Source organism: Ochotona princeps, chromosome 18 (genome assembly GCF_030435755.1).
Source record: "Ochotona princeps isolate mOchPri1 chromosome 18, mOchPri1.hap1, whole genome shotgun sequence".
Taxonomy (NCBI): Eukaryota; Metazoa; Chordata; class Mammalia; order Lagomorpha; family Ochotonidae; genus Ochotona; species Ochotona princeps.
In genome coordinates, this window is record NC_080849.1 from 20,083,929 (window position 1) to 20,104,105 (window position 20,177).

The window sequence follows — 20,177 nt, forward strand, 5'->3', positions numbered from 1 at the left end:
GGCGGGCCCTGATGCAAGCTTTGGGGAGACAGCTGTGAACACACACGTCCCTGTCTTTGCACGTCAGTTGGGGAGACAGCAAACAAGCCATGGAGGAAACTCTGAGATAAAACCAAGTACTGGCTTGGGCTACGAGGGAAAAGGCAGCAGGCTGGGGACAGTGCCAAGCCGGTCCCCTTGAGGACCTGACATCTCAGGGGAGAGCTGGAAGGATTCGTGAAAAGGGGGCACTACTCTGAGGACACAGCACATGCGAGGACCCTGGGGCCTATTATATTGGGTCCCTTAACTTCACTGCATGCAGTACAAACATGCTGATGATGGAGCCCTTTGTCATCACTTCTTGGGGCAGCATGTCCATCAGACAGCCACAGGGCCTTGCAGGAAGTCAACTTGAGAGCAACTCAATCACACACACTTGAACCTGAACTCCACAAGGAACCAGAAGGCCATGGCGGGGGAGCTGCCCAGGTGTGCCAATCTCTGAAGTCCACTTTGTTCCCTCTCCCCCACCATCCCCTTCTTCCTGCCACAAGAAAGCCCTGATCCTGGAAGCTTCTTTCAGCTCACTTGTGACCCCTGATCAGGTCTGGCAGGTGTGATAATGGAGCCATCAAGAAGGAACTGAATTCCCACACAGGAAGGAGGACAAAGGTGGTTTCTGACTGCATTGCCCAGACATGACAGGTGCCTGCTAGACGCTCTTTACCACCGAGAGTGTGCATGACAGCGTATGGAGAGACATGAGACTGGGCGCTCTGTGGATACCACAGCCTGCAGGACGGCTGGAGGAGGGCTGCAGGGGGGAAGACGGGCATGTGTCCTGATGATAGGGGTACGGGGGGGACACTACCTGCTTTTCCTTCCCTTTCCCAGGAAGCCTGGATGTTGGAGGGCAGTCCATGCTTCTGCATAGGCCCCTGCACCGGGCACCCCCATTGCTGCATGGAGGCAGCCAGAGCCAGAGCATGAGGCTGGGCAGAGCATAGGTGAGGGGATGGGCAGGGCCAGGCCAGGAGTCAGGGGGCTATGGCAGCGCCCAAGCATGGGAAATGGGCAAGCTTCAGGTTTTGACTTGGGAATTGTGGCCATTTTTTTAAACCACTGTAGCACATCGTTTATTGTCTTCTAAACAGAAGTCATGCTCTTTCTCAGCCAGTCTCCCTATCCAGACCCGCTGGCTAGATTGAGTGGAATGACTAGGAACAGTCACAGAAGGGTGGCGGGAGGGCGGGGAGACGTACCAGTGTGTGTGTGTGTGTGTGTGTGTGTTTGTGTAACCCCAAAAGATCTAAACCCCCAGGCAGACGCGTGCCAGTGTACGTCTGTGCACACCCTGGCTGCCACGCCAGCACTATTCGACTCCAGTCCATTGGGCAGCTCAGCCCCAGGCCCAGCCCTCCCCCACACCCCTCCCTCCCAGCCAGGCCTAGTCCTGCCCTGCCCTGCAGCTCCTCCCTGTCGCGCCAATGTAGAAAGCAGAGGCCTCTTGAAGTTCAGACATTAATTACTGAGAGAGAATAGTTTTCAAAATTACAAGGCATGGCCCCAGGAGATAAGAGGAGGGAGGAGGAGGTGGGAAGCACCATCCACCATGGGCCTGGGTGGGGGTGGGAGAGGCAGGGTGCATGGGGCTGTGGATGTGGGGTGTTCCCTCCTCCCTCTCACCCCTCTTTCCCCCCAGGGAGCCCTGAGACTTGGTACAGAGAGATACCCAGTTCCTCTCTGGGTGGGGCAAGCTGGGGATGCCGTGCAGGGATTTTCTTGTTGGTCTTGGGCAGAAACATTTAGACAACCCCTCTCTCCACCTGTGTGCCTACGGCCTTAAAGGTAGAAGTCTTGTTGGGAAAATGGTTGTGGGAATGCAAATTGTCTCCAGCAAGGCTCAGGCAGGGCCAGGGTTTACTGGGGCTGGATAAGGAAGTCTGTCTTTTAACAAGTAGAAGTTCATTCAGAAAAAGCTGCTCCCATCTGCTTTATGGGGCAAGGCTGTGCCCCGCCCTCCACCCTCAACCTCCACTCTGAGCTCTGAGTTCAGGGAACTTGCAAGCCCATAGTACCTGTGGGACAGCAATGGCATGTTTTCAGACTTGTTTTAAAAATGGCTCTGGCTTGGAGACCGGTTTCTCTTTGGAGAATGGCGTCTGGTGGGAGCTGGTATTTTTATAACTGTAGCTCTCTATCAGATCCTGGGTTTCCATGGTTGCCACAGGGAGGAACAGTGGCTTCAGATTTCACATTTCAGTTTGCAGAGTTTGGCTGAACAAGCAGAACATTCAGAGGGTGGGGATTGGGGAGAGGGTCCGGGGTGGTGGAGGGCTGGGTCCAGAGTGGTGGCACAAGTTTTGTCCTGAGGAGAAGGGGGGGCCCTGTAGTCTGAGTTGATGGTGTCTTGGTTTGTGGTATGTGTGAGTGTGTAGTGGGGACCACTGAGGGACTTGACTATCTGTGCTAGGTAGCAAAGAGAGGGACAAAAGCTTGAGAGGTGACAGGGCTGTGGGGGAGTGTTTGGGCAGAGGTTCCAGGGATGGCTCCGTAAGCTGGAATGTTCTGGAAGTAGCTTCAGACCTGCACCTGCAGGACTGCCTGGAGAAGGTTGTGTCCTCAGAGGAGCAGTGTGGGCTGGCTCTATGCCTGCGATGCAGGGGAAAGGGTCTCTGAGGAAAGTCTCCTGCGATTTCCAGCTTCATTCCAGCCCAGCAGGCCGTCACTAGGCAAGCACAGGTTCAAAGGTGACCGTCTCTGCAGCAGGCCTCCTCGCCCCACCTGTCCTCTGGGCTCCCCACACGGTCTTCCCCACACGGTCTTCCCGGCCTCACCCTGCCTTCAGCCAGGTACTGCCCTGGAGTACTTGGAGGATCTCTGGCGGGGCTAGGGGTGAGGGTAAGGGGACAGACTGAGCGGACTTCATGTCAGCACATTCCTAGCGAGCAACACGTCTGGGAGGCTCTTCTGGTCAGTAAGGAAGCAGCATTTTTTTCTCATGGTTTATTGAACAAATAGAGGCACTTCTGGCTTGGTGTTACCCTATGTCCACCAGACAGAATCTATGCCGCCTCTAGCTCACCCATAAGGCCGTCTTCTTCCAGGTGAGCCACCTAGCTCTGGCCTGGCCTTAACTCTGCTTCTTTTTCTCTGGAGACTCCTCACTAACTCAAGGGCCTGTCCGCGGCCGACATTTTCCTATGCCCCCCATGCCCTTCCCCTTTGACCCCAGAAGCACTGCCCATTCCCGCACCCCAGCCCCACCCCCACCCAGCTCACAGTTCGTGGACATCTTCATGGCTGCTCAGTTTCTGAGATGTGGTTGCCATGTGCATGGCGGGCGTCCTGGGGGAGGATCATAGCTCACACCCCTGTCTCCCTGGCCCCCCCACCAGCCCTACTAGGAACACACTGCTAGGTGCACTGCCTCACACTCAATTGCTGCTTCTCGAATAAGCCCAGAACCCCGAACAGAAGAACACAGCTGGACCTCCGGTCAGGCGAAACTTGGGTTTTCCCCAGGCTCCAGAGAAAGCTTCATATGGCTCGAAGGCAACCGAGGCACAAACCCAACCCTCTCTTCCCAACAAAGGATGTGTCTAGAGAACAAATGTCTCCAGCTCCAAGTGGACAGGAGCTGTAGGGTGTGTCAAGGGAAGGGAATCAGGGCAGGAGGGGCGAGAAGTGCTGGCTCCGCAGGGGGATGGTCAGACAGGAGAAGCAGGAAGATAGCTCGAGACAGGAGGATCCACAATTAAAGCAGCTAGGCGGGTGGGGTGGGGTGAAGGTTGCTTTGACTATGGGGCTCTGGATGCCTGGCTGGAAGTATGGGGCTGCCTGGGATGACCCCATCCTTCTCCTGAGCAGTTCCCATGGCTCAGTTTGCATCCAAACGCAAAACATGACAGGGCAGTTCGCTGGCCAGCTGTCACATGCCATTCATTTTAGGTGAGTATCTCACTTATTTGAAAACTTAAAACAAACAAGCAGTGAGTGTTCCCTTTTATCCCCATGCTGCAGATAAGAACACTGAGGTCAGGCAACAGTGAAGGCTTAAGCTAACCACCTCCATCCCTGCTCCCTTGCCCGACAGACACAGCTCTGCCACAGAGATGCCAAGCAAGCCTCCCATGGTGCATTTGGTTTGTCCATGGGGCTCAGCGTGTGCACCTGCTCGTGCTGCTGACTTCGGCTGCCTGCTGTAATCACCTGGAGAACTGTCTCCACTCCCACTCCATGCCCAATGGCTTCATCCCCTGGCGATGGAGCTGGGGGAGTCTGAGACTCTGATTTCCTAGAAGCTGTGGAAGGTGCCTGTGGATGCTGCCCCTGCCAGACTCTGCTCCCAGTCAGAGCCCCTCCCTGCCCTGGCCCCTCTGTGGCCCGCTCCCGGGGGAGGGGCTGGTGCCCCTGGCAAGGCGCCTCTGAGGAATGTTCCACTCGACTCTCCCCACCCATCCCCACTCTGTCTCAGCCTTTTCCGAGGTCAGAGTCCCCGGGGCAGACACAATGTGAGCAATTGAATGCATGCTCACGCACAGAGTTGAAAAAACCAGCCCTGTCATTGTTGCACCGACTAATTTTGCTTCCTGAGGAGCCTGGTTTGCTGGCCCCTGGGCTCTCCTCCCTGGCTAGTGCTGCCAACCTCCTCCAGCTAGAGAAGGCCAGCAGCCTCACCTCCCAAAGGACTTACAGGCTGGCAGGGGACCAGGGAACCCTTCTGAGGCCTGGACAGGGAGTCACAAGATGAGACAGAGGGTGGGGGGACTATGGAGCCCGAGAACAGACCCCTCTGCTTCCTCCCTTGCTCTACTCCCAACCTCTGGCCAAAGCCGCTGGACATTGAAGGGTACAGCAGGTGGGAACTGTGGGTAGAGCTGGCAAAGTGGGCACTCACGGGGAGGGAGTAAAGAGGAGAGGAAATGGAGAGAGATAGGCACATGAGGCTTTGTTGAGAGTTTTCCTGCCAGAAGAATTTTCAACAAAAACTCTTAAGAGGACGGACTCAGAGAGAGCCTGGCAAGCCATCATGCAATCACAGAGGTGACAGAGAGACAGAGGGACAGAGGAGGCAGGGTGTGTGGTGGGGCCAGGGACAAGGGCACTGTGCAAGCCAGACTCATAGCCTGGTGGGCTGGTGGGTTCAGAGATGTCTGCCCGAGACGGGAGATGATGGTGGTGGCCTGATCTTGGTCCGTGTGTGTGATGTGTAGTGTGTGCACATGCATGCATGCGTGTGCCTGTATGGGGCGCACGTGTGTGTGTGGTATGGTGTTTGTAGCAGTCAGTCAGTGGGGGAGCACAGCAGGACAGTAGGGCCCTGAGGATGCTGTTTCTTTCATTTCTTTCATCAGGGTTTTGCAGTTTCCAGTGTAGAAGTCTTTTCCTTCCTTGGTTAAGTCTATGGCTAAGTCCTGCTTCTGCTTTGATGCTATTTCACATGGGGCTGTTTTTCTAATGTCCCTGACAGGCTGCTATTAGTGTAGAGAAACACAACTGGTTTTCAAATGCTGATTCACAATCCTGCAACTACAAGGAGTTTTTTGCTTTTGTTTTTTTTTTTTCTTTGTTTTGGTGGAGTCTTTTGGGTTTTTATATTTAAGGTCACGTCATTCTCAAAGAGGGACAGTTTTACTTCTTATTTTCTGATTTGGATATCTTTGGTTTCTTTTTCGAATCTAATTGCTCTGGCTAGAACTTTTAATGCCGTGTTGAATATGAGTGGTGAGGGAAGAATCCTTGATTTATTCCCAATGTTGGATTGAAAGACTTAATATTGTGAAAACATTCCTACTACCCAAAGCAACCTACAGAGTCAACATAATGTCTATCCAAAACTTGATGGCATTTTTTTTACAGAAATATCAGATACAATTTAAACATTCATATCAAATCACAAAGATCCCCAAATAGCCAGATCAGTCTTAAGCAAAGAAGAAGAAAGCTGGAAGCATCATGCTTGCTGACTTCAAAATACTTTACAAAGTTACAGAATCAAAATAGCATGGTACTTCTGTGAAAACAGGTCTAAAGACAAATGGAACAGAATGGGATCCCAGAAAGAAAGCCACACATGATCCTCCATGAGGATGCTAAGAACACACAATAGGGAAAAAGTAAATGCATTGGGAAGACTGGATATTCTTATGGAAAAAAATCAAGTTGTATCCTATCCTTACTTTGCACCATAAGGAAAAATCAACTTGGAATATATGAAAGATATAAATGTAAGACTTAAAACTACCAGGAGCTGGTGCTGGCACCAATCCTCCACATCCCATATGGGCACCGGTTTGTGTCCTGGCTGCTCCACTTGCCTTCCAACTCCTTGCTTATGATCTGGGAAAGCAGGTGATGATAGCCCAAGTTCTTGTGACCCTGTACCCACAAAGGAGACCCAGAGAAAAGTTCTGGCTTCAGATTGGCTCAGCTCTGGCTGTTGTGGCCATTTGGGGGTTGAACCAACAATTGGAAGATCTCTCTCGGTCTCTCCTTCTCTCTGTAAATCTGACTTTCAAATAAAAGTAAATCTATCTGTCTATCTATCTATCTATCTATCTATCTATCTAACTATCTAACTATTACAGGAAAACAAAAAGAAAAGGTACCGACATTGCTGACCTTGGTCTGAGCAATGTGTTTTTTTTTTTTTTAATTTTTTTTTTGATTAGACCTCCAAAAGCATAGACAACAAAAGTAAAACAGACAAACAGGATGGCCTCAGACAAAAAGCTCTGCCCAGTGAAGCAAACAATGAACAGAGTGAGAGGCAACCTACGGAATGAGAGAAAATATTTGCAAATTGTGCATCTGATAAGGGATTAATATTCAAGATAAAAGAAACTCCTGTAACTTAAGAACAAAAAAATTTAATAACCCTATACAAAATGATCCTAGGAATTGAATAGATATGAGTGCAACAGAAGACCTGTGAAAAGAAACAGCCAGCAGAGTTATGAAAGATTCTCAGTGTCATGAATTAGCAGGGAAGTCACGGCCATGAGCTATCGCTCCACACCTGTTAGAATGATTATTACCAGAAAACCAAGAACTAAGTGTTGGTGAGAATGTAAAGAAATTGGAGCACTTGTATGCTGTTGGTGGGACTGCATGCAATTGCTACAGCCATGGTGGAGGACAGTACTGAGATTCTGTAAAAAATTAAAAATAGAACTACCATACTATCCAGCAATCTCACTTCTGGGCATTTACCCAAAAGAACTAAAAACAAAATCTCAAGGCCACATTAGCATTCCCAGGTTCACTGCAGAACTATTAATAGCCAAGGGGCTGTGATTGTGATGGAGCAAGCTAAGCTTCTACCTGCAATGCTGGCATCCTATACGGGCATTAGTTCCCAGTGGTGGCTGTTCCATTTCCAATCCAGTTCCTTGCTAATGCACCTGGGAAAGCAGCAGAGGATGGTCCCCTGCACCCATGTGGGAGACCTGGTTTCGGCTTGACCCATTTCTGGCTGTTGTGGCCACACCTGCTGCCTCCCAGGATGTGCATTAGCAGGAAGCTGGACTGGGAGCAGAGTAGCTGGGATTCATGTCAGGCACTCTGAATTGGGGTATGAGTGTCCCGAGCATCAGACACCAGTCCTGGGGGAAAAAGAAAGAAATCTTGCCATATGCAACAGCATGAATGAAGCTGAGGCTAAGCCAGGCCCACAAACACTGCATGGTCCTACTTTCATGGGGCCTCCTAGAGGCAGTTGAGGTAGGGGGAACAGGGAGAGGCTAATTGGAATTGTAACTGTTACTTGGGGGAACCACCTTGGCAGAACTATACATGCTCCTGAACAGAACAGTGCAAGGACTTGTGGGCCAGCATCCTTCTGTATGTATGACGGCTGGCCAAAACAGCATCAATTCCACAGAGCTGCAGCTGGTTAGGGCCTGAGACCACCCTTGGGCAGCCCTTTCTGCTCTGCGGGCAGGACAGGGTGAGGAAGCGGCAGCACTCATGCAGAGGGCACTGCCTGATCCTTCAGGAGGGAGCCAGTCGTCTAGATGCTGGGCTTGGGGATCTTCAGAGAAGTGGCTCTGAGCTGGGCCAGAAGAAACGTCAGGGCCAGGAAGGAGGATGCTGAGGCCTGTGACTTAAGCAGCAGAGAGGAGGAGGGCCAGTTCAAGGGGGCCACAGGGTGGGAGGGAAACCACAGAGGCCTCCTTCTTCTGAATGAGATGCTGACTACAATGGCAGTGGGTCTGGGTTTGATTTAGGTTTCCAAGGAATCAGACGCAGGGGAGCCCTGGGGCTGGAGGGAGGCAGCCTTTAGTGCCTTTGGCTCCAGAAATGTCTAGGAGCTGACCCTATCTGCTTTGAGAACTTGGTCAGCTCTGGTATGCATGTATGTGATAAGGCACTGGAAGCAGTAACTGGCTCCAGGAATTTGTGGTTCTTCAGGGAGCTGGGAGAGGAACCAAGTTGGCATAGAGATAGATGAATCCCTCCCGGGCACCCCTCTGCAGTCCAAGGTTTTCCTAAGGCCCTGTTCTCTCTGTGGAGAGAAAGAACCATGGGTCAGGAGGTCAGGTGCTCCAGGCTAGTGTGGCAGGAAGGGGCTGTGCATCTTGTCAGTCATGGGCCGTGGTCAGATGGGGCTGTGTCCCAGAATCCTTTTATCTCTGTGGGATCTGCAGGCCCCACAATGAGTGCCCTGGGTTTTTCCTTCCATCTTTGGACACAGCTGCCCTGGGTTGCTTAGCTCCCTTTCCACACCTCACTGCCCATCCTCCACATGCCCTTAGAGTGCTGTGGGAGCCCCCTTGGTTGACAGAGCAGGTGAATTCTTCCCTGAGGTAGCAGAGTCAGGACTTGAGCGTGGGCAAGTAGCAGCCTGGTCCCTGGGATGCTGTGCTGGCTTGGGACAAGGGGCTCTGGCTACTTGCTTTACAGAATGGCTCATGCCACAGATGGTGCATTTACTCTCCAAGCTCGCCAGGAGCACTAGATGGGTCTGTGAGTCTCACACAAGCATGCAGTTTGGAGGGGTGGGTGAAAGTGGGGGCTGTGTTTCTTGCCTTGGGACGCTGTCCGGATCTCACACCAGCTTGGAGGTGTGAAAAGTGTCCCAGCAGCTGGGCCAGTGCTCAGTAGCAGGTGACAGCAACACCAGGAGGTGTCTGGATCCCACAGAGGGGATGTGTGGGGGCAATTCAGGTCAGCACTCCAGAATGGCACTTGGCCCTGTCCTGAAGTGAGGTGTTAGGGGTGCAGGGCGATACACGCAAGGAGGGGACCCCAGGCTCCCTGCCTCCCATCATGAAAGGGATGCTGCTGGAGCTCCTGAGCCTGCATCCTGAGCCAAGATCTCTGAGAGCATGGTGGAGGCTGGTGTGGCCTCTGTGTGCATTGAGTGCCCATGGGAGCCACCATGCAGAACGGCAGTGATACATAACCGGGGCGGCCTAATCAGGTGCAACTAGCAGGCTGCTGTCCAGCTAATGATGCTTCTGTACCTGCCTTTTTTTGTATGTTGTGCCATCTTCCTCTACTGAGCTCCTGGCCCCACAATCTCTTTGTCACCAAACCAGGACACTTCTCTGCCCTGACTCCTTGCTTCCCAGGAGGCTGTCCCCTATGTCCCAGCATGACAGAAGAAGGGTGGGAACTGGGGTTGGCCCAGGCTCCCACTGAAAAGTGGTTGCTGTAGTTGGTCCTTACCTTCTGGACGCTTCTCTGATGCCTCACACTCCTGCCCCGTTTCCTACCCCGTGGACTGCTCCTCTGCCTCCATGACTTCTTCTGCGCTACTCTACTCTTTAGCTGGGTGAGTCTGTCAGACCTCAGGCACCCATTAACACACAGTTCACTTTGCCCTATGATCCCTTCTGGAACTGCCACCAGACCCACCTTAAGACACAAGCTGGGGATGACAGAAGGTGACAGCAACATCAAGTGTTGAATCCCACTCCTGCTTCTGAGAGCATTTCTCTGACCGCACTGGACATTCCAGGCCTCACTGCCATAGGCTGGTGGGTGGAGCTATGCCGTTCCTCCCTTCCTTGCCTCTCACATGAGCAGGTGCTATCAGCTCCAATGAAAACCAGAGCTGGGCTCTTGGTCTCCCCTTCCCTGCCCACCACTGCTGTATTCTTGGCTGCTAGCCTTGCCCCAGACAGCGGCAACAGCCTCTGACCAACCTCCAGGCTTCTGTTCTTGTGCCTTTGCAATTCTTCCTTTTATTTTATTGAGGAGGAAGAGCAACAGACAGAGCTTCCACCTGCTAGTGTACTCTCCAAATGCCCCCAAACAGCATCCCTGGGCTAGGGTGAAGCTGAGACCCAAGCCAGGTGTCCCATACAGGCAGCAGCAACCCAGGTACAGAAGCATCACCTGCTACCTCCCAGGGTGCACCTTGGCAAAGAGTTGGTAACAGAAGAGGAAGACTCAAACCAAGTGCTCTGAAATGGGATGTAGGCATTCCCAGAGGCTTCTGAGCTACCCTGCCACAACCCTGCTCTCCTTCCCAGTGTTTCCAGGGCGACCCCCCAGAACATGGTTTGACATCCTCTTGCTTCCCCCAAGTGCCTTGGCTACCCAGCTTCACTTCTCAGTAATGTTTGGGAGCAGACAGATTCTTTGACTAAGCAGTCATTCAATGGTAACTGGGTCCAACCCCACGATTCCACGGCCGCCTCCCCGGAGCCACAGTGCTGCTTCTTCCCCCGCGCTCACTAGCACAGCAGGTGCTGTGGGCATCTCTTACCTCCCTAAGGCAGGTGTAGATGGGGCACACGAGCACACGGAAGGGCTCGCCCGTGCTGCTGCGCATGGTACCAAACACCTCGCACAGGAATGTGATGAAGCCCAGCCAGCGCTCCACGTCTTGTTGCTGCAGCTCTTCACGTACCGTGAAGTCCTTCTGTGAAGGCACAAGAGACCCCGTCAGCCTTACCTGCCAGGCAGCAGGCTCCCCATGAGTGCCAAGGCCATCCAGCCCTCCTGCCATGGACATTGGTGCTTTGGCTCTGCCTGCCCACACACACCCCTCTCTGCTGGGCATTGCCATTCCTGAGCTGCATCAGGAGTCTGGATGAGCCAAGCCCTGTGCTTGTGTATTTGGGCAACACTCTGCAGCACAACCTTGACTGCTGGTCTTGGAGATCCAGGGCTGGGCTGGGGACAGGAGGAAATGGGGAGGGACAGAGTCCTTTGAGGGGGCAGTACTTCCAGGCAAATCCTGAGGGGCACTGTGTGCTGGGAACTAGAGTTTTAAAAAATGGCTGGCATGGGCCTGGCACGATGACTCTGGGGTTAAATCTTGACCTTGCAAGCACTGAAATCCCTTATGGGTGCTGGTTCATATCCCGGCTGCTCTATTTCTCATCCAACTCCATGCTTGTGTCCTGGGAAAGCAGTTGAGGATGGCCCAAAGCCTTGGGATCCTGCACCCACATGGGAGACCTGGAAGAAGCTCCTGGCTCCTGGCTTCGGATTGGCTCATCTCCAGCCATTGCGACCACTTGGGAAGTAAAACAGCAGATAAAAGATCTTTCTCTCAGTCTCCCCTTCTCTCTGTAAATCTGACTTTCCAATACAAATAAATAAATCTAAAAAAAAAAATACTGGGATTTGATCAAAGAATTACAGCTCAACTTATTTCCCTTCATGATATAAGAAAGGACTGTTTGGCTTAGCAAGTTTGCTAGGAGATGATATGCCTGCTGAAGATTGGAGACTGCATTTGAGATGAGTGTACAAAGAAACTACCCACTGGCTTTAAGTCCGAAAGGGAGACTCTTATCATGACCTTGGCAGATGCTGGCAATGCCATGGGTGAGCCATACCCATGAAGACCAAGTGGGGCCTTCCTGGTTCAAGAGTAAGGGAGGAGAAAAGCATTACTTTGGCAACAGGCAGGCCTTGCCCATCAGCTCAGGGCGAGGGTAATTTGGAGACTTCTAGAAGTGCACACTGGAAAGGTTAACAACAGACCCTAAGGATGTAAAAATGGCCCCAAGCACCAAGCATGAGGCCTACAGGTCCTAAGAAGGATGGCCATGCGGATTCTATGATGGCACTCCAGGGAATGGGTCAGGATGAGCTAAGATGGCCTCAGGTGGATAGGAAGTGTTGGATGGGGCCGGGGGATTGGAAGGAATCAGGCAAAACTGGATATCCAACAGTGAAAGGAACACACAGCAGAGGTAGCAATGCGGGCAGAAGAGAAACTGCAGAAGGAGGGACATGGAAGATACTCATGGAACACACCTGATGAAAACCAGAAAGGAGGGAGATAATGTGTAATCTGTGAGCCACAGAGCTAAGGGGGTTTTCAGAAGGACACCAGTCCTGGGTCTTCACAGAGCTAGAGCGAGGAGGAAATTCTGATATTCTATAACATGGTATGGTGACAACAGTAATCTATATTTATTGTATATTTTGAAATGACTAAACACAAATACTTTGATTTTCCAATAGAAAGAAGTGATAAATGAGTTTCTATGTCAACAACAGCAGCAACAACACAATCCTTTTTTTTTTTTTTTTTTTTTTAAGAACTCTTCAGGTAAAAGGGTTATACTTAGCAGGACAGTTCCCTTTTGATAATTTTGAGGAAAAGGAAAAAATTCTAAAAATAGCTTGAATGAAGTGGGAAAATAAATCCAGGATCCTTACAAAAGAAGGAAAGTCTGTGTGGCTTTATGCTTTCTTGGTTAATGGTAGCACTGGGAGATGTACAGCAGCCACCCACAGGTATGAGAGGGAAGAGAACCTGCCTGCCTGGGATTGAAAGGGAAAGATTTAACCTGCACTGGTGTTTAAAAGAGGTCTCCCCTACCTGCTTAGCTTCAAAAAATTAGTGCTGCAGCTGCTACATGAAAACAGTATAGAAAATCTTCAAAGACTCAAAAACTGGAACCATCATCTGATTCAGCAATTCTACCACTGGGCGGATATTCAAAAGATTGCTAGCAGGGATCTCAAGGAGAAAGCTGCACACTCAAGTTCATGTAGCCTCCATGACAAGAGCTGAGAAGTGGGAGATGAGCGGAAAGACAAAACAGATTGTGTGCATCTGAGGGTAGATTATCCAGCCTTCCAGGAGGAAGTCTGCCAGAGAAGGGAGAGTGAGACAGCACTCCCAGTGGCTGGGCAGTAGGGGACACGCGGGGTTGTCCAGTGGACGGACAGCTTTGGTTTTGCAAGACGGAAAGGCAGTGGAGACTGCGCAGTTAGCGCTACCCAACTGTTTCCTTAGTCATGGATGAAATGGGAAATTTGACATTAATTTTTTTCCCTTACCACAATTAAAAATGATTTTAAAATGTAAAGGTTTTTTTGGGGGGGATTAAGTCCCAGCCATCAAAAATTAGGAGTTAATTGAGCAAATCATGATCTAAAGAAGAACCAGAAGGAGAAAATGAAACCGAAATTAGGCAGCCTCATGAAGTCAAAATAAAAAAAAAAAAAATCATCTTGGTGATAAGATTGAATTAAAAGCCAGGCCTAATCCCTGAAAGAGAAGATATTTGATTGCTAAATGTAATTAAAATGATACTTTCCTGGCAGTAATGATTTTATCAACCAAGATGAAAGTGCCTGAGATGGTAAAGTCTAGTAGGGAGAGAAGACAGTGAAACACCCAGAATTCCCTAACAGTAAGACATACAAAGTCACAGGTCATTGCTTCTTTTTGATTAGTAATTAGAGAAATGAAGTTAGAGCATTGTCTTTCAAATGTTCAAAGTAAATACAAGTAACCACAGCAGAACTGAAGACAGAAAGAAAGAAATGCATGGGCAAAAACAACTACGGACTAGCCAAGATATAATTAAAGCAGCAGCAGAAACCAAAGTTTTCTAAAAAAGATGCTGATTAAATAGACTAAGATTAATCATGAAGATAAAAATCACATAAACTCAGAATATTAATAAAAGACTAGAAAGGGTGGGCTAGCATTGTGGTACAGGAGAATAAGCTGCCAGCATACCATATTCAAGCCTGTTTGTTTCAGATGCTCTGCTTTTGATCCAGCTCCCTGCTACTGCACCTGCGAAAGTGGCGGAAGATGGCTCAGATCCTTGGGCCCTCCATGAGACCAGATGAAGCTCTTGCCTTTGTCCTGGACCAGGCCTAGTGGCAGCAACCATCTGAGGCAGTGAACCAGAGGATGGAAGATCTCTCTCTCTCAATCTCTCTGTGTCCCTCTGTCTGTAATTCTACGTTGTTTAAATTAGGAAAAAAAAAAAAAAAAAAAAAAAAAGGAAAGGAAAGAAACAGAATTAACTGTTCTGGGAAATGAAATTACTAACATTCTATGGCTTACTAAATGGATAAAAACTTGTCTATGGCCATACCACCCAGAACGCGCCCGATCTCGTCTAAATGGACAAAAACTTGAATTATTTAGATGATTTAAATTCTACAATTACTAAAACTAAATTTTAAAAAGCCTCATATTAAGCTGTGACTCCAACATAATTTTCAAAACACAGAAACTATACAGGTTACAGACTGGGACCAATAATTAACATCATTTATTTTATTTATTTGAAAGGCAGAGTTATAATGAGAAAGAGAAACAGAGAGAGGTATTCCATCTGCTGTTTCACTACCCAGGTGACTGCAAAGGCCAGAGCGGGCCAGTTTGAAGTCATGGGTCTTCCTCTGGGTCTTCCATGTGGGTGCAGGGATCTAAGCACTTGGATCATCCTTTGCTGCTTTCCAAGGCCATAAGCTGGGAGCTGGACTGGAAGTGGAGCAGCTAGAACTTGAAAGAGCGTCCACATGGGATGCTAGTACTGTGAATGGCATCTTCACTTGCTACATCACAGCAATGGCCCCAACATAATGTAAACAACTATTAACTTCTTAGAACTTTTGAAGGTATCCTTGCCTTGCAAGTACTAGGATTCCATATGGGTGCTGGTTCATGTCTCGGCTGATCCATGTCCCACATCCAGCTCCCTACCTGTGGCCTGGGAAAGCAGCAGAGGATGTCCCAAAGCCTTGGGACCATGCACTTGTGTGGGAGACCTGGAAGAAGCTCTTGATTCCTGGCTTTGGATTGGATCAGCTCTAGCCATTGTGGCCATTTGGGGAGTGAACCAGCAAATGGAAGATCCTTGTCTCTCCTTCTCTCTGTAAATCTGCTTTTTCAATAAAAATCAATAACTCTTTTTTTTAACTAGAAAAAAGCTTTCAAAAAAATCCGAAAGCTGCTTTTATTTGGAAAATGAGCCAGAACACAGTTGGCCACTTAATCTCTCCAATGTGAATAGATGTGGCAGTCCTAAACTAAATACTAACAAACAGACTCACCTATAACCAAGCCTCTTTATTTAAAGAATCGACCCATAAAAATATCATTATTTATTGGTTAGCCACCTTGTGTTCCAATTGATATATTGTGCAATGTTCAAATGATACATTCTAGAATGTTCAACTGAGGGCAAGCCTGCCCATCTCCACATTTAGAACCAGGTGGATTTTTATCCCATGAATGCAACAATGAAGCAGTATCAAGAAATATTTGAAGGGCCTGATTGGAAATAATGACAAAACACTACCCATGACCCTCATAGGGAGGAGATAAATGATTCGGGGGAACCTGGTGAAAATGAACAGGGGAGATCAGGAACTATTTACTCAGCGTCATAAGGTACAAGATTAATATATAAGCTGCAACATCTTTATTTTATAACAGGGTTAACCAGTGAAATATTTTAATGCACAAAATATTCTTTATTAAAACATTACAGCACTTGTGACATTATGAAGAAATTTGCAAAGATTTCTAAAAAAAAAATTGCAAAATTCAAGATTGAAGAGCTCATCTAGAGCAAGTGTCTCAAGCCAGCGTCCTGGAAAGGGAAGACGGGATAGTGAAGACAGAAATGTCAGAGAGAACTCCAAACCGCTGTGACTCTCATTTGTACTCCACAGACTGATGTGAACTCTGAAGGGAAGAAGAATGGAGACGTGAGGGAAAAAAATCCAAACAGTAATAGGAGGGAAGAAGTAGCTAACAAAGCAAAACAGCAGAGATAGATTACTCTTAACCCAGACTAACACTTTAATAATTAAAAGGCTATGAGGCTGACAAAAGAGTGGACAGTCGGATCAGACAGCCTAGATATAAATTTGGCATCCATGGCTTATCGCAGGATCCCGGGAGGATCACAAATCAGAGGCGAAGGAAGCATTCTTCACACAAGCAACGGGACAGGGACAGCTGTCTGGGGAATGGGAGGAAAATAATTTAGTCTCACGCCACACCGGACCCTAGAATGAATTCCAGATGGAATCCAGAGGCAGATGTTGAGAGTGAAGAGGACAAGCCATAAGAAGGTGAAGAAAGCTGAATATTTACGAAACTTCTGGATGGAGAGGGGCTTTCTACCCTAAAGCAACAGAGAACATAAAGGCACCTGAGATGCTGGGAAGAGTGTTTGTACAGAGGGTCACGATCCTGGTATACAAACAGCACACTCACATTTGTAATAAAGATACTAAACTGCTCATTCACAAAGGGACAAAGAGCAACCATAAGCTGCTAATAAGAGTATTGAAAAAAAAAATAACACAATAGCAGTTAAATGAGTACATTTTTGGGTCTGGTATGGTAGCATATCAAGCTAATTCCCCACTTGCAATGCCAGCATCCCATGGGGTGCCAGTTCTAGTCCCAACTGCTCTACTTCCAATCTAGCTCCCTACTAGTGGCCTGTGAGGGCAGCGGAGGATGACCCAAGGCCTTGGGCCTCTGCACCCACATAGCAGACCCAGAAGAAACTCCCGGCTCTGGGCTTTGGTTTGGCACAGCTCCGGTAGTTTTGCAGCCACTTGGGAAAAAATCTACATGATGAAAAATCTCTCTCGCTATGTCTCTTCTCCTCTCTGTGTAACTCTTTCAAGTAGAAATGGGTATTTTCTCCCCATGTACATTAGCAAAACTTAAAAAGACAGCACTTGTTGATATTAGAGAACGCAGTGACACAGGTACTGCCACCCACGGGCACAGTGCTACTATTCTGAAAAAAAAAAAAATCGGCCTGAAAAATGATCTTATTATTAGATTTGGTAATTAAATGCAGTTCTGGGAAGTTATCATAAGGAAGCAATTAAAAAGAGCAGGAAAAATAAGCCTGATACTCATGAAAATGCCACAATCTGAGCATTCAATAGGATAGCATTCAATAGTAGGGAAATGAGTAAGTAAATGTTGATCTAGTGGTGGTTATGATCATAGAAAGTTTAGAATGGCAAGGGGGAATTGCTTTTATAGTGCTAAACAAGAGAAGAAAAAGCAAAACTGTGGGTACTACATAATCTTATTCATTAAAACATAAATTTCTTAAAAAAGAACAAAGATGAGAAATATTACAAGTGTCTCATACTCACTATTCTTCAATAGGAGATGGATAGTTTTTTTATTCTTTACTTTGCATTTCTTTTCTGAAAACATCCTAACTTTTAGTGACCAATTCCTTCTATAATCAGTCACAAACACTCACTGACCAAGACACTGGCAGGGCTGGTGTTGTAATGTAGTGGGTTCAGACATCTCCTGTGGGCTCCAATTTAAGACCCGGCTGTTCCACTTCTGATCCAGCTCCCTGCTTATGCACCTGGGAAAGCAGACAAAGATGGGCCAAGTCCTTGAGCCCTTGCACCTTTGTGGGAGACCAAGAAGAAGCTCCAGGTTTTTGGCTCTGGACTAGCCCAGCCCTGGCTGTTGTGGCCATTTGGGGAGTGAAACAGCAGATGGAAAATCTCTTTCTGTCACTGTACCTTTCAAATAAGTAAAACAAATCTTTAAAAACATGAAAAAGAAATATGCATGTTCATTTGGTAAATTTTTGATGAGGACAGTGGAAGTCTGCGGGTGATCAGTTAGCTGGCAGCAACTATTATGAGAGGGATAGGGAAAAATGGGTGAGCACTTGCCCAGCTCAGGACCCACTATCTTGGGCATTCGCTGTCAGTCTTTCTTCTAGAACAAGGAACTCTCTTCTGCCAACCCCAGCCTCCTTCACTTGAAACCAGCCACAGGGCCCCAGACTGGTGGCCAAGTCTGCTGCCTGGCACTTGGCAGCCTCCCTCCCAGCAACCCCGAGTGCCTTTCCCCAAACTTTAAGGCTACCATTTAAGCCTCGTTTCCTGCCTAAAACTATTTATTGACGTACTGCTATTTCCTGCACCCGCCACATCAATAAACCCTGAAAGCCATTCAGTGTCTCAGGTTTCCCAAGGCATTCTGGGAAATTCTTCCTGCTCTGGATAACCACATGAACTCTGGCATGGAAGAGTCCCGTGGCCAAGCCAAAAACAGCTGTGTCCAGGCCGAACAGGAATGGCACCCTGCCCCAACTGGCGGCAGGCAGCTTCGGTGGAAGGGGTGGGAGGATAGGGAGGGAAGAGGGCAGAGGCGAGGAAGGTACAGTAACTGGAAGTGGGGAGGGTCTGTTGACTCTGGAGGAGAGGGGCCTGCTCTCCTCCCAGGACCAGGCTCCATGGCTTCACCACATCATCTCCTTTTCCCTCTTTAAAAACAATTCACCACCCAAATCACATGCCCAATGCCTAGGTTCTGGCTCAGTGCTGGTTCTGGTCTCCTCCCTTCTTCCTGGAGGCGTTGGGGCGTGTTTGGTGTGGGGGTGGGGATCCTGCAAAGGAAAGCTGAGAGCAGCCCGCCAGCCAATGAGTCCTGCCTTCTGATCCCCCCACCTGCCCGATTCTGCCCTAAGGCCACTGGGTTGGGGGCAAGACGGGGTGGGGGGAGAGAGTGGCTTCAGAAAAGGGTTGGACACATCTCTTTATCTTCGAGAAAGTTACTCTCACTGCATTTACCTTGTAAATCTGAGCGCCAAGAACGGATAACAAGCACCTGTGTCAGGCTGCCTTACCTCTCAGCTGTGCGCAGAGGTCAGTCCCCGGCCCACCTGTCTTCCCCACAGCCCAGGCCCTGGTGACATCCTCTCACCCCTCCACCCCTATGGCCCCAATCCAGGATCTGCTGGCTGCAGTCTGGTGCTAGGAACTGGTCATGGTAGTTCTTGGAAGACTCACCTCCCATCCCAGTCACTGTCACACACTCCTTGCTGGGCACTCATAGACAGGTGACATGATGGGGGGCAGGGCAATCCTTTGCCTAATGTATAGGTCTGGGGTTTAGAACTGGAGTCAGGAGGTGCATTAGGACAGGCCCAGACCCCTAAACATCCAATTTCCTATGTTGTCTTGGAACTTTCGGCCTCCATAAAATACATCAAATCCTTATGAGAAAGCATTCAGAGACCTTATGCCACTACGAGTTGGTTTCTGTGACTTAGAACCAACAGTGACTGATCCATGCACCATCAGGCTCCTCCGGCAAGATGGAATACAGCATTCACAAAGCCTGAGCTGGAGGCCTGGAAAGGGACCTGGGAACCTTGATCAGGGCTGTCCAGGGAGTGGAGGTGGAGAGCAGGGCAGGCGGAGCTGCCAGCACGGCACTGGCTTAGAGAGGAGGAAAAGGTGGAGAGGCCATGCCTTCCCCACAACCACTCAAGGGTGGCAGGTCTTGGGCATCAGTGAGTCACACAGGCAATGCATCTGGCACACAGTAGGTGCTTCTCAAGTGACAGGGAGGCTCCCTTCCAAGTCACTCTGCCCACCAGCCAAAGCCTGCCCTCTCCTTCTGGCAGGCCATCTGGCCAGTCCCAGCCCCTGTAGCCACATCTGGCCACAGTTGTGAGGCTTGGCTCAGTTCCTGCAGGGCCCTGGGGGTTTCACCCTGGGGAGTTCCAGTGTCCCTTGATCCTGCAGGTCATGCCCCACTTGTTTGGAGGAAACAGGTGTCTCAGGGGATGCTGTGAGCACCAATGTGGTTGTGGCCTGACACATTGCTGGGCTTCTCTCTGGCTACACTTTACCTTAGCAAAGACGGTTGTCAGAAGCCTCTAGTCATTAGTGAGCAAAAGGACAATACAACAACAGCCACCCCCCTGCCATGTCCAACCCTCAAATCTCAGGGAAGAATTCTGATTGGCTCGGCTTGTCATGTGGCTGTACCTCAGACCAATCATGGTGGATGAAAAGAGATGAAGTTCCCTGATGAGCCAGACATGAATCTGGTGACTGCGGCAGATGGATCTGAGACAGTTGCTCTCTGTGGGCACAGTCCCTACCTAGCACCATCAGGTAGCTGTTACACAGGTGTCAAACTCCCCTGAGCATCATGTCAAACTGCC

General features: G+C 49.3%; 1 protein-coding gene across 3 annotated transcripts in view; it reads right to left on the bottom strand.

The window, feature by feature from the left end:
* Positions 1–20,177, bottom strand: part of CTIF (cap binding complex dependent translation initiation factor) — a 229,368-nt gene that overhangs the window by 20,193 nt on the left and 188,998 nt on the right. For all 3 annotated transcript variants that reach the window (XM_058676823.1, XM_058676825.1, XM_058676826.1), the window contains exon 10: positions 10,703–10,858. In XM_058676823.1, coding sequence (XP_058532806.1) covers positions 10,703–10,858 — 156 coding nt within the window. The remainder of the gene's footprint in view (positions 1–10,702; positions 10,859–20,177) is intronic.